This window comes from Stomoxys calcitrans, chromosome 2 (assembly GCF_963082655.1).
Source record: "Stomoxys calcitrans chromosome 2, idStoCalc2.1, whole genome shotgun sequence".
Taxonomy (NCBI): domain Eukaryota; kingdom Metazoa; phylum Arthropoda; class Insecta; order Diptera; family Muscidae; genus Stomoxys; species Stomoxys calcitrans.
Genome location: NC_081553.1, coordinates 138,756,127 through 138,770,540, shown reverse-complemented (window position 1 = coordinate 138,770,540; position 14,414 = coordinate 138,756,127). Strand labels below are relative to the sequence as shown.

Sequence of the window (14,414 nt, the reverse complement as noted above, 5' to 3'; positions counted from 1 at the left end):
CGACGACGACGCTTGTGACCCACTGCTGGCTATGTTCGCACAGCACCTTGCGACATAGTCAGTATGGCTATACTCCCGTAGTGAAATTAGGCCAGAGCAAGAACGGAAATGTACCCACTCCATGCACCGGTTACACCTCACCGACACCGACCGATGATGAAGGCGGTTCTGGCAAACCGAACAGAACCAGGGTCCGGGGTACTTTCCAATCCCGGCACGGACCAGAAGCGTGCGGAGAAGGCACTCCGGGATGTGCCTCTCCCATGACGAAAAAAGACGAACACGTACACTGAGGGGGCAGCCCTTGCCGATGAGGCTTCCATCGGGTCAATCCGGTGCGTACAACTGGCTGCCATGGGATTGAGGCCCTGATGATGTATTATCGATTTAATTACAAGTTGTGACCGACATACTGGCTCCTTGGCTTAAGGAGGTATAATCTTTTTTATCAGCATGGAGGAAGGATACAAAGGTTATTTTCATTCCGAAAGCAGGAAAACCTTACCACACGAAGGCGACAGATTGTCGTCCTATTATTTTGTCATCCTTTATGCTGAAGACTCTTGAGAGGTTGATAGAAACATATCTTAGGGCAAAGATTCCTCGAGATCGCTGTCGCGGCAGCAGCATGCATATAGTAAGGGCAAGTCCACTGAAACAGCCCTTCACGACCTATTCGGATACATAGAGGGTTCAATGGTAGCATTTCTTGGCATTGGAGGTGCTTTCAATAATGTAAAACCGACGTCAGTCATGAAGGAGTTGAAGTTTCTAGGCATCAAGCAAACGTACTAATTGCGGTGTAATTTGTACCTTGGGTAACTGTAAGACGGACGGGTAACTCAAACGGACAAAATGGTACTTTCTTAATGGAGTGAGCAAAAGCTCTCAAAATTGGGATATTTTATATCGTAGATTTGGGTACTAAAACTTACAAAATTGTACATTCTTCACGAATTGAGCTAAATCACTCAACATTGGAATACGGTTACACCTTGAAAGTAAATATTGGGCGGTTAGAAGATTTGTTTTTAATTCGTACATTTATTTATAGAAGGGGACAGATTTCTAAAATTTCATTTATTCATTAATTTTTAATAATCAAACATCGCCCACCCGGGCTTTACATTGATAGATTTGAAAATTGTCAAGTTTTCATAATACAAAAATCAATATTAAAATCTAATATAATGCTATCACTAAAATAAATAACTAACAAATTTATTGAATGTAAAAAAATTGTTTTTTAAAAAATTAATAACAGGGTCTAACGCACAATTATCCCTTCAAACACAAAGAAAAATCAGCAAATGTGAGATATCTTCAGTGATGAAATTCAAGAATTGAATTGAATTTTTTTGCGAAGCAAACTAAAAACACATTCTCTCTTCACAGAAACCCAACATTAACCAAAACCCATTTGTATGTACTTACCCTGTTCGTTTTTAGTTTTGTTATTTTATCTGCCTCCAAAGATAAATTCCAATGTTCGTCCTCTAAAAGGGCTTCCACAAATATTCTAACCAAGCCCAAATCGTTTACATCTCTTTCCTTTGCTGTCGATAGCCAAAGTATTGCTAAGAGTATTTCATTAATAGCCGAATTTTGCATCTGCAACATTTCCATGAGGTGATTTGTGATTAAACGATTCAAAATTGGCGTACGGCCTAATATACAGATAACATCTTTCAAACAATAAACACTTTTCTCAGAACTAAGATTTTTAAAACGGCGCCAATGTAGTTTGCTTGCTTCCATGTAATCACTTTCAACATCTATGTCCCGCAAGGAATATTCATCCAAGAGTAAGTTCATAGAGATCTCCAATTCAAGGGCTAACAACAAACACATACAAAATATATCCAAATTTTTAGGAATGGAAAGCAATAATTGTAGTCTGGTGGGACTCATTGATTTAAGAAATCCTTTTAGGAACATTAGCTCGGCAAGTTGTTCCGCATCATCGCCCCTTTGTATAATTCTTGGCAATTTGGCCAGGTGTTCATCGAAAAGTAACTCAGAGATCTCGTCAAATACATTGAGCGTAGAATAAACATTTTGCATTCGGTCAATGCAATCACGACAAAGATTTCTAATATGGATATCCTCGTCTTCAGTAAAGGCTACAACATTTTCAAGCAAGAATATGAAGTTCTCTTTAAGGTTATTTTGTGCACAGTTTTGTATGAGCAAACAGCACATTTGTGCGTACTCTTGGCGTATCTTTTTTGAAACGTGACATCGCAATATATTTGTCTCATTAAATAAAACGCGCAATTTCTTGGACGATGCTTGCATCCATTTTTCTGATCGTCCTTCATTTTGCAACTGTTTCATACGTGTTTCCAGTTGACCACGATTCTTTTTTAGGCCCAAAACATCGTCAACGCTACAGTTTATGTTGTGTTGACCGACAGAAAAGAGTTTTTTGAACGATTCAACGTCGTACTTGGCTCCTGTATCATTTTCCATGGATTCCTCATATATTACACAAAGAATACTGCCCAGAGCTTTTATGGAATTCTGAAAATACTTATAATGTATGTAATAAATTCATTTCAATTTGTTTTATCCACGTACAATTTTACTGGATTCTCCTTTCTTCTCATCAGCTATGGCGGTTCTACACAGGATGGTAACAATTTTAGGCAGAAAAATGAAAAGAACATCTGCCACCTGGTTTCGTAAAACAACATCCATTTTGTCAGCTTCTTCATGAACGTAGAAAACAATCATTAGACATTCCAAGGATGCATTGCTGTAAAACAACAAACATTTTGAATCTTTAGTTAAAAGATTTCAGAAAGTTAGCCTTTAAAGGAGGCCTTTGTGAAGAGGTTAGCATGTCCGCCTATGACGCCTGGGTTCAAATCCCGGCATGAACATCAGAAAATTTTTCTGCGGTGATTATCACCTTACTAAAGCTGGCTATATTTGTGAGGTATCTATTGGATTTACTTTAACAATAACATTTTGTTACTTTCATTTATTACTTTTTATGTTTTACCAAGATAGTCTTTGAAGTAATTTCTCACATAGCATACATATTTTTTCATTTCAAAATATCTTCTTGTTACTTCTAATAAAACCTTTGAATTGAAAACAATTCGAAACATTCTTCGTCTTCTTGCATTAGCTGACCTCTTAATAGGTTATGGGCCTACGCTAAAATCTTTCGAGAACAGAACAATAACTATCAAAGGAAAAATATAAAAGGAAGCTGAAAATGGATTTAAAGCTAACATTTCCCAAGTTAAGTACCAATGATTACCTTTCCTGGAAATTTAATGTTGAAATGGTTCTCTTGGAAAGGGAATTGTGGCATCATGTTATGGACGCCATACCTGAATCCCCGAATGCAGCATGGACTCTAAAAGATGGTAAAGCTCGTGCTGTGATTGGTTTGTCCATAGAAAATTCACAAAAAATTCATATAAGAAAGCTAACAACGGCAAAAGCATATTGGGATGCCCTCAAGACATAACATGAAAAGTCAAATTTGAGCAATCGTGTCAGTCTCCTCCGACAGCTATCATCGAAGCGTATGAGCGAAAGCCAGTCGATGGAGAGTCACATCTCAGAATTCTTGGAAATTGTGGGTAAATTGGAGGATCTCGGAGAAGAATTTCCCGAGCATAAGGTCGTGTCTTTCCTTCTTGGAAGCTTGCCGGAAGATTATAATATCTTGGTGTCAGCCTTGGAAGTTCGCCCGGAAAAGGATTTAACATTGGATATGGTAAAAGAAAAATTGACGCAAGAGGCAAAACGGAGAAATGGTGCATTTGTCGGACAAGAAGCTATGTTGAAAACCAGAAGCAAGAAACCAGGTTATAACCCGAAATGCTATCAGTATGGTAAGAACGGACACATTAAAAGAAATTGCAATCAACGTCAAAATAAGCAGAGAGAAAATGCTAAATATACGTCAAAAGCGGACTCAAATGCGTGTTTTGTTGCCGCTTCATCTCAAAATGAGAACATGTGGTTCATAGATTCCGCTGCAACTTGCCATATGACGTGTAAGGAGAGTTTTTTCACGGAGCTTGATAAAAATTGTGCCAATGATGTTTATCTAGCTGAAGGTACAATTTTGAAGTCCAATGGTGTTGGCGAAGGAATATTTTACGGTTTACATAAGGAAATTAAAATGAAAAACTTTCTTTTTATGCCGAAATTAAAGGGAAGCTTGTTATCAGTCCCAAAGTTAACAATGCAAGGCTTCACAATAAAATTCGAAGGACAGAAGTGTTTGATAACTCTGAAAGGTGAGTTGTATGCTAGTGCTACATTAAACAGAAATCTATTTGTAATGGATGAAAAACATTCGGCTATGATGACGTCGTGTATTCACACTTGGCACCGTCGATTTGGTCACCGTGATACGGATGCAATAAAAACCGGTGTCAATAAGTCCCTATTGGCTGGGATACAATTGGAGAGATGCAATTGTGAAAGTAAGTGTGAAGTGTGTTTAAAAGCGAAGATGACTCGGAAACCCTTTCCGAAGATTGCAGAAAATCGCGCAAAAAGCACACTCGACTTAATACACAGTGACTTGTGTGGTCCCATGCAAAATTACACACCAACTGGTAATCGCTATGTTCTGACCCTAATTGATGACAAGAGCAGATATTGTACTGTTTATTTTTTGAAAAATAAAGGGGAAGCAATTCATAAAATCAAAGATTTTGTGGCATACACAGAAACAAAATTTGGTAGGCGTATGAAAACCTTGCGGACAGACAGAGGGGGAGAATTTTGCAACAAAGAGATGAAATCATTTCTGAATAGCAAAGGGATTCATCACGAGTTAACTGCTCCATATACACCCGAACAGAATGGTGTAGTTGAAAGGAAAAACAGAAGCCTAATGGAAATGGCAAGATGCATGCTCTTTGATGCGGATATGGATGTGAAATATTGGGCAGAGGCAGTTAACACTGCAAATTATCTACAAAATCGTCTACCAACGTTTGCAACCAAAGTAACACCCTATGAGGAATGGCATTCGAAAAAGCCAAGCATGAAACATATTAAGATTTTTGGTTCTGTTTCATATGCTCACGTCACAAAGAAGAAGCGCCAAAAGCTGGATGCTGTTGCAAGAAAATACATCTTCGTGGGATATTCTGATGAAACAAAAGGTTATCGTCTGCTGGATCCCAAAGATAACACCATTATCATAAGTAGAGACGTTAGTTTTTTGGAAGAAGACAAGTCGAAAGTTGAATTTGCGGAAACTCCATTCGAAGAAAACTGCGAAATCGGGCAAACATCAAATGACAACGAAGAAGTTATAGATGAGATACCAGATACCATCGAAATTGCGTCAGGAGATGAACCTTTCGAAACCGCAAGTGATTCATTTACTTCCGAAGAAGATGAAGAAGAAGATGCAGTTATCCCAAAATGGTTTCACTAAGGTCAACAAAAGGTAAGAAGCCCAAGCGATATGAAGCGAATATGACAGCAATGAAATCAGAACCTCAAACGTACGAGGAAGTTATGAACCATCCAGAGAAAGAGAAGTGAATTCTTGCGATGAAAGATGAAATCCAGTCCATGTACAACAATAACACCTGGGATTTGGTAGGATTGCCCAAAGGCAGAAAAGCTATAAGTTGCAAATGGATTTTTAAAATAAAAACTTTTGTTGACGGAGGAAGCCGATATAAGGCACGACTTGTTGCAAGAGGTTTTTCACAGAAATATGGTGAAGACAACGACCATATTCTTGCTCCAGTTGTGAAACACACAACCTTTCGAACATTACTTGCTGTTGCTTCACATAAAAATTTGAAAGTTCATCACATTGATATAAAAACGGCGTTTTTGAACGGGAATATTGACAGAGAAATTTTTATAAAACAGCCAAAAGGTTTCATCGAGGAAAGAAAAGAGAAACTGGTTTGTAAATTAAACCAAAGTATTTACGGGCTCAAACAATCCGCTAGATGTTGGAATCAAAGAATTAATGATGTGCTCACAAATTTCGGATTCAGAAGGGGAAAAGCGGATATATGTTTGTACGTGAAGGAAGTGTCTGGTAATTACGTATACGTCCTAGTGTACGTAGATGATATACTTGTAGCAGCCAACTGCGATGATATTGTTCAAGAAGTAATATCTTATATATCGTCAAAATCCAAAGTAACAGACATGGGAGAACTTAAATTGTATCTAGGGATGGAGGTATCAAGAGATGATAATGGATTATTTTATATATCACAAACTAGATATATAGACAAAATTATTAACCAGTATGCCCTTGATAAAGCAAAACCATCACTTATCCCGCTGGATACAGGCTACTTCAAAGAAACAAAAGATGAAGATTTATTGGAAACCGACAACAAATATCGCATGGCTATTGGTTCACTACTTTACTTGGCTGGTAATTCCAGGCCAGATATTTCTGCTGTCGTTTCTATTTTATCACGCAAAGTAAGCAAGCCGTCCAAAAGGGATTGGAATGAAGTGAAACGTGTGTTCAAATATCTGAAAGGGACTCGATGTGAAAAGCTTTGTGTAGGCACAAAAGACGTAAAGTTGACGGGTTATGCAGATGCCGATTGGGCAGGTGACAACAAAGATCGCAAGTCAACTAGTGGATATTTATTCAAACTTGGTCAAGCCACTATCAGCTATGCAAGTCGAAAACAAAACATCGTATCACTTTCATCAACTGAAGCAGAGTTGGTGTCACTTGCGGAAGCAACACAAGAGTGTATATGGTTGCAGCAATTGCTGAAGGATTTCAAAATTGATCTTATCGAAAAGCCACTTATATTTGAAACTTAAACTTTAATCGGACTGCACTGATTGAGATGAGAGATATTACCCTTGTTCCTTAATGGAATGTTCATGAGAAATTTAGTAGTAGTAAATAAATTGCAAATTTTGCCAATGAACACTAAGGAACAGGGGCAAACTTCTCCCATATGTGCATGAGTGCAGTCCGATTCAAGTTTAAGATCAATGATAAGGGGCTTCCTTTTTACAGCCGAGAGAAGTTTTACATGGCATCGTTTTTGTTGTAGCTGTTTATTGTGTTCTATCTTTCGTCTACTTGATTCTGTTGAGTGTCAAGACCCAGGAACTCTGCGACTAAAATGGAGTGCTTCCACAGGGATCTGGGTCTGAGTCCATGGCATAGTACCTCACAATGTTGCCAGAATTAGGAGGGGAAAGCCACCGCTGAAAATGTTTACTGATGGTCTCTCCAGGATTCGAACACAGGCGTTCGGCGTCATAGGCGGACATGCTAACCTCTGCGCTACGGTGGCCTCCTCCTTTAGTAGTAGTAGTCTTTAAAAATACGGAATATGCTATGTGACACGCCTTCGGACTCGGCATAAAAAAGTAGGGCCCTTACATTGAGCTTAAACTTTAATCGGACTGCACTCATTGATATAAGAGATATAATGCTCATGAGAAATTTAGTAGTAGTAGTAGTCTTTAAAAATATGTTTAAAAAACGTTGAGGTTTGAATGAAATGGGTGTATTTGAACCCACTGACCCAAAAAATTAACCTAAAATACTCTTACAAAAATTAAAAAATTTTAACATTTGCAATTAGTCGATTTTTGTCCGTAACCCATTTTTGGCTTATTATCAGTTTATATGGCTAAAAGGTTCGTAATTTGTTGAGTTATTGAACATTTCAAATGGTTCACTTGGTTTCAAATCGATATACCTAAATTTTCGTAAAATTTTTTTTCTTCTTCTTTATTTACATATCCGCTATTCGAATATAATGCTTTACCCCCAACGAAACTCTATGAGCTCAGATTTCCTTTAGGTTAGGTTAGGTTGAAAAGAGGGTGCAGATATTAATCCGCCTCATGCCACTATGGACATACACCTAAGCCAGTAATCGGCTCTAAATACAAAGAAAAAAAAAGTAGCCTCGAAAAAGAAAATCTAAATTAGGAATTCCGTGCTACTTACAAAATCCTTAATTGTTTTCAATGCCCCTCCCCTAAGTTGGTTCATGTCTGGTATAGTGTCCTCAAATAGTGCCAGAATCTGTTAGACGCTAAAGCCGGCAATGACAAAGGAAATGCTCCAACTTCTCATCATCTTCACCGCATGCCCTACACATGCTATCACTTGCCACACCGATTTTACATAAGTGAGCTCGTAGTCCTGTGTGTCCCGTCATAATACCAATAGCTATACTGACCTCCTTCTTACTTCCTTCTGTATGTCAATGGCTTGGATATCTAGAAGTCTCCAGTGCCCTAGTGGGCGTGGTCGTCCTCGCTCCGCCTATACCAAGACAACATGTTTTCTGAACCTGTTGTATGGTCCTTATGTTGCACTTTTCCTCCATAGTCCACCAAACTGCTGAGGCGTAAGTAAGTATTGGTCTAATCACACTGCTGTAGAGCCAGTGGACTATCCTCGGATTCAGGCCCCATTTCGAGCCTACGGCCCATCTACATAGTGCCCAACATCTGTGAGCCTTCTAAGTACGCTCCTTAATGTGACACTTCCAATTCAGTTTCCTGTCCAAGATCACACCTATGTATTTGATCTTGTCAGATATTGAAATCGTCTTATTGAGGAAACGTGGTGCGTCATGGTTCTAGCCCGGTCATGTGCCGCAAGACCCTTTCGACCCATCTGCATAGCTGATTCGGATGGTGGTTGTTGTTGTTGTAGCAGATTGTTGTGTTCTATTTTTCGTCTGCTTGATTTTGTTGAGTGTCAAGATCCAGGAACCCTGCGACTAAGATGGGGTGCGTCCAGAGGGATCTGGACCTGAGTCGAGTGGGTCTGGCTGGGCGGTTAAACAGGTGACGTATATCGTGTGGTCCCTGATTACAATCGGGACATACATCTTGCACGTCGGCATCAATCCTTGTTCTGTAGGAGTTGAGGCGGCTGCATCTAATTGATAATTGAGCCAGAACTACTCTGGTTTGCCAGGGGAGGTCAATTTTTCAGGAGCAATAGGAGGCGGTCGTTTTCCAAGGACTACATTCACCCGGTAGCTATTTACCGCATCTGCTACTGCGTCTGCATGCATGTTGTCTAGACCCGCTTGATATGCCGCTTGGGGTCTCTCTCTCCCTCTCTCTCTCTCTCTCTCTCTCTCTCTAGGGTTATCTACATCATGTAGATCTACCTTAAGCTTCTGGGCGGTAGATATCTATCCACAAGATGATGATTTGGATGGTCTCTGCGATAACAGCCCAAAAGATATTGCTTAGACAGCATGTGGTCAACAAGGTTTCTTTGTCTGCACCCCAAGTGCTGCCGGCAAGTGACTTGAGGTGTTTGTTTCTACTTTTGACTTTATCGCAAATTGCTATGGCATGTGGGAAGAATTTGTAAGAGCTATCAAATGTGACGCCAAGTATTTTGGGACACTTGATGGTCGGAATCATTTCTCCATCCACCATCACAGTCAGCCCGGCATTCACATGTATTTGTGTGAACAACGTGGATGAAGATTTAGTGGCAGATATCTTCAGATTTATTGCAGCGAAATATGGGGAAAATTCTTCGAAGTTGGCGTTCAACCTATCGCAGATGTCAACAATGGGTGGGGGCCTGTTGCCATGATCGTACCGCATATGATACGATCTCTATGCCATCTGGAGGAGGTGGAATGGAGTAAAGGTAGAGGTTAAACAGTGCCGGAGATATCACCCCGGCTTGTGGAGCTGTTTCATTCTACGGTGCCCTAAATTCCACAAATGACTGGCAACCACTCAGATAATTCGCGACCCAGTGTTTCAGGCCTGGCTGGAGGGATGTGTTGGCGATATCCTCAAATAGTTTGGCATGCCAAACCGTCTGTACGACTCCCCCAGACTCGGGTCCTTTCCAGGCTTCAGTAGCGGGATCACTCTGCCCATTTTCCAGACATCGGGAAGTATAAGAGTGTTAAAACACAGATTGAGGACAGCAGTAAGGTACTAAATTCCAGGTAAATCCAGATTCTTTAGCATCGGTTTAGAGATTCCGTCGAGGCCCGACGACTTATATGATTTGGCGCCACGGATTACATTCGTAACTTCGCCCACGGTAAATTATGATGGCTGTTCTTCGGGTCGGAAACCACGGATACGGCGAATGACTCTCTTATTAGCCCTCTCACACTCGTGATGCACAATAAATTGACGGTTGAACAACCTGGCGCATCTCTTCGGATCAGTCGCTGTTATTTCGTTAAAAAAAACAACCGGCGGTATGTACATGTTGTATAGCTCTATCTCGGCAGTACCGGACTTGACTGCTATTCCCATGAACTTCATGTATGGGTCACTAGGTGTATTCCTTACGTAGCACTTTGTATTCGTGACAACTGTGCAAGCTGCAGGTGTTGGTCAGCTCTGTCTCCTGGATCGCTGCGACCAATATGTCCACAATCTCGTCGATCTTGCCAGAGGGACCGTTGCAGTTGAGTTGCAAAAATGATACACTTCCCGGCACTGGCATGGCAATAATCGAGCTGGGGCAGCCAGAGCGTAGAACCGGCTGCCATGGGATTTATGGTGGTCACCCATAGGAGTGGCGATAAAATACCCCCCTGTGGCGTGCCTTGTGCCACTTTCTCCCTTATATTTATGTCATGGGACATACAATTTATCCACCTGTTCCTTGGCATATGGTTTATCCAGTCTCTAAGGACCCGGTACTGGTCTAAGGATTGGATCAGTGTGTCGGTCCGCACATTGTTAAAAGCCCCCTCGATGCCAATGCATACCGCCAGTGTGTATGTTTTGGCATTGAAGGAATTTTCTATTTTATCCACAACATCGTGCAAGCAGACTCTTCCGACCTTCCCTTGACATAGGCATGCTGTTTGAATTTGAGCAGTTCGCTGGATGTCATACTCTTTATCATGGTGTCTACAATACGGTCCATGGTTTTGAGTAGAAAGGACATAAGGCTTATAGGTCTGTAGGCCTTTGGTGTCGCATAACTTGCCTTGCCGGACTTGGGTTAAAATACAACCCATGCCTCCTGAATATTGAATATTTTCTGTAGTAACGCCGAAAATATTCCATCAGGTCCGGGTGGCCTAAATGGTTTTGGAGCTCCTCCAGGATTCCTTCACCATAAATTCCGTAATTATAAACCTTCGACCAGCATCATTATTCCAAGATTCCGGGGTCTTCGAGAGTTCCGTCGTGTGCTGTGGAAAATAGGGTTTAATCAAAAGCCTCAACATGTCCACCGTTGTCTCTGCTCTAACTCCCATGTCGTCAACGAAAGTTTCAGTTTGGACATGGGTTTTTGAGAGAAACTTTTTTATCTTAGCGGAGTCATTAACGCTATCGACCTGTTCGCAGAAAAGCTTCCACGAGGCACGTTTTGACGCTCTGGTAATCTTATTGTATTCTTTGAGCCGTGTGTAATACACATCCCAATAAACTGTTAAAAAGTCTGCGGACCTCTTTCCCAATTTTGCGAATCTCCCGGTCATCCAGGATTCCTTTAACGGATCATTGTATTTCAAAATAAATTTATAAAATATAGTTTCCAGGCGCCGGATAACAAGATCATAGGGGCCTGTTGATTAATACATAGGTAAAAGTAATTTCTAGTTACGTTAGGAAGTTAGTGAATAAAAAGACAGAAATGGATAAATAAAATCTCTTCCCTCTAAATGCTTTGTACTTTAACGTTGGCAACACAGACACACATCCGAAATAATTAAATATGAACAAAACAAAAAAAATAAGTCATTTTAATTTTAAATAAATGTTTTTTTCGAAGTTCATAAATGTGATTTTATTAAAATCCTAAGCAATATTTTGTTTATTTATTTATTTATTTTGTTTTGAAGTATAGTAAAACAAGTTTTACAAATTACATTTATAAAGGGTGATTTTTTTGAGGTTAGGATTTTCATGCATTAGTATTTGACAGATCACGTGGGATTTCAGACATGGTGTCAAAGAGAAAGATGCTCAGTATGCTTTGACATTTCATCATGAATAGACTTACTAACGAGCAACGCTTGCAAATCATTGAATTTTATTACCAAAATCAGTGTTCGGTTCGAAATGTGTTCAAATTTTGACAAATTTTGTTCAGCGATGAGGCCATATCTGGTTGAATAGCTACGTAAATAAGCAAAATTGCCGCATTTGGAGTGAAGAGCAACCAGAAGCCGTTCAAGAACTGCCCATGCATCCCGAAAAATGCACTGTTTGGTGTGGTTTGTACGCTGGTGGAATCATTGGACCGTATTTTTTCAAAGATGCTGTTGGACGCAACGTTACGGTGAATGAACACATTTCGAACCGAACACTGATTTTGGTAATAAAATTCAATGATTTGCAAGCGTTGCTCGTTAGTAAGTCTATTCATGATGAAATGTCAAAGCATACTGAGCATCTTTCTCTTTGACACCATGTCTGAAATCCCACGTGATCTGTCAAATACTAATGCATGAAAATCCTAACCTCAAAAAAATCACCCTTTAGCTTAATACAGACCTACAAGTAATTCACACATGGACCACGGCAAACCATCTTAGCATTAACCCTTAAAAATTAAACTTCTTATTGATAAATAGCCGCACCAATACAATTACGTGCGAGAAATTGGTTAAGATTGGTAATCAAAGTATTTCCCAAGTCTCTAAGGCAAAACATTTGGATGTTTCATTTAATCAATCACTAATATGGAGTGACCAAGTTATTGCTGATACGAGTAAATTCTTTGGCATGCTGAGAACGTTATACCAGACCCAACATGTTCCACCCATTCACACTCGCACACTTTTGGCCAAATCTTATCTTATGCCGGTATTAATCTGTGGAAGCAAATTGTTTACAAACTGCGATTCCAGAAGCAAACATCGACTCAAAATAGCATATAAATCTATCCTTAGATATGTCTATGGACTGACGATTCGAAAATACTTCTGCGTTTCGGAAAAATGTGTATGGAGTGGATTTCGCAAATGTATTAAAAATCAAAGCACTGGTACTTTTACAAAGAATTATATATACCAAAAGCCTAAATATTTGTACGAGAAACTGCAGTTTGGTAGAACCAATAGAAGAATGCTGATTGCACCAATGCGACATAAAATGCTGGTATCAGAGTGGCAATTTTTCTTCTGTGCAACCCGTCTATGGAACTCTCTACCACCACCTATACAGCTTATCGGCAATGCAAATAAGTTCAAAAAAGATATTTTAATATACTTTCAAGCTCTATAGATGGTTTGTTCCTAATGTATTTTGCAGATTCATTTATGCGTACATAGTTATTAAAATGAAAGTTCTCTTTGTTATAATGACTATACTAATCACATACTATAATTATAAGATTTTAAATATAACATACCGAAACAAACAAAATAAATAAAAACAAGCATACATCTTACAGATTCGGTATGGTCCTAATAATGCCGGTTATTAAAAATCGCTTTATTCACCGTAAGGCGACCTAAGAATAAACAATTACCTCTGGAGAAACAAGCATGGTAGTTAAGTCGTTTTCCGGAGGGGATAACAGTCCTAAGAAAGAATGTGGAGCCGTGCCTGTAATCCTCATTAACAGAAGATTGCATGGATTTACATTAGGAAAAAATTAAATGTGGAATAACAGGAGGTGTCGATATGTCGGGAAGCCTCAGAGCTCGCATGGTCACTTCATAAGCCCTCTCATTACCCTCTATGCCAATATGTGAAGAATCCATAGAAATGAGCGAAAATTTGCATGGTCAAAGACACCCTTACGATTGGTTTTCAAAGCCTCAGTAACACTAAGACTGACGGTACAGACGAGAACTCTTTCCGGAGGCTCTGAAGTTTGCGTCATAGATTATATGACGGCGGCCAGCTCAGCTGAGAATATCTACGTCTTATCTGGCAAACGGACCTCGACAATAGTCTCATAATCAGAGTGGGTAACATGTCTTATAATCAGGGCTTGAATTGCTTGACTATTTTTGAATGGTCGACTATTTGCTTTAACTTTGACTATTTAAAACCCCGTTTACACTCCCCTTTAAATCCGGATTTAATGGCTCGATCATCTGTTTTCTTGTTTCTGTTAGCAAAAAACAATTAGAAAACAAGTGATAAAAATCGAAACGAGTAAAAGGCAATTATTTCGCTCTTATATTGGATAGGTAACTGAAGACAGCATTCCTTTGAATTCTGAAAATTAAAAAAATATGATAAACACTATATGATATGGGCTTCTTAGTCTAAAAACTCACAAAATTTCGGCTTAACAGTAGCAATGCAAAAATAACTTTGAAAGTAGTTGCAGAATAAAAGAAGTTAAGCTACAACTTCTGTCACGTAAAATAGATAATAGGACATACACCTAAGCCAGTAATCGGCTTGTTGTGCGCTCTAAAAGCTATAAAGTAACCTCTAAAAAGAAAATTTTAATTTAGGAATTCCGTGCTACTTACAAAATCCTTAAT

The 14,414-nt window shown here is 39.4% G+C and overlaps 1 protein-coding gene across 1 annotated transcript in view; it reads right to left on the bottom strand.

The window, feature by feature from the left end:
- The window catches only part of LOC106085574 (TELO2-interacting protein 1 homolog), a 62,175-nt gene that overhangs the window by 44,186 nt on the left and 3,575 nt on the right, over positions 1 to 14,414 (bottom strand). The window contains exons 3-4 of the mRNA XM_013249881.2: positions 2,581 to 2,758; positions 1,435 to 2,523 (exon numbers count right to left, since the gene is read on the bottom strand). Coding sequence (XP_013105335.1) covers positions 1,435 to 2,523; positions 2,581 to 2,758 — 1,267 coding nt within the window. The remainder of the gene's footprint in view (positions 1 to 1,434; positions 2,524 to 2,580; positions 2,759 to 14,414) is intronic.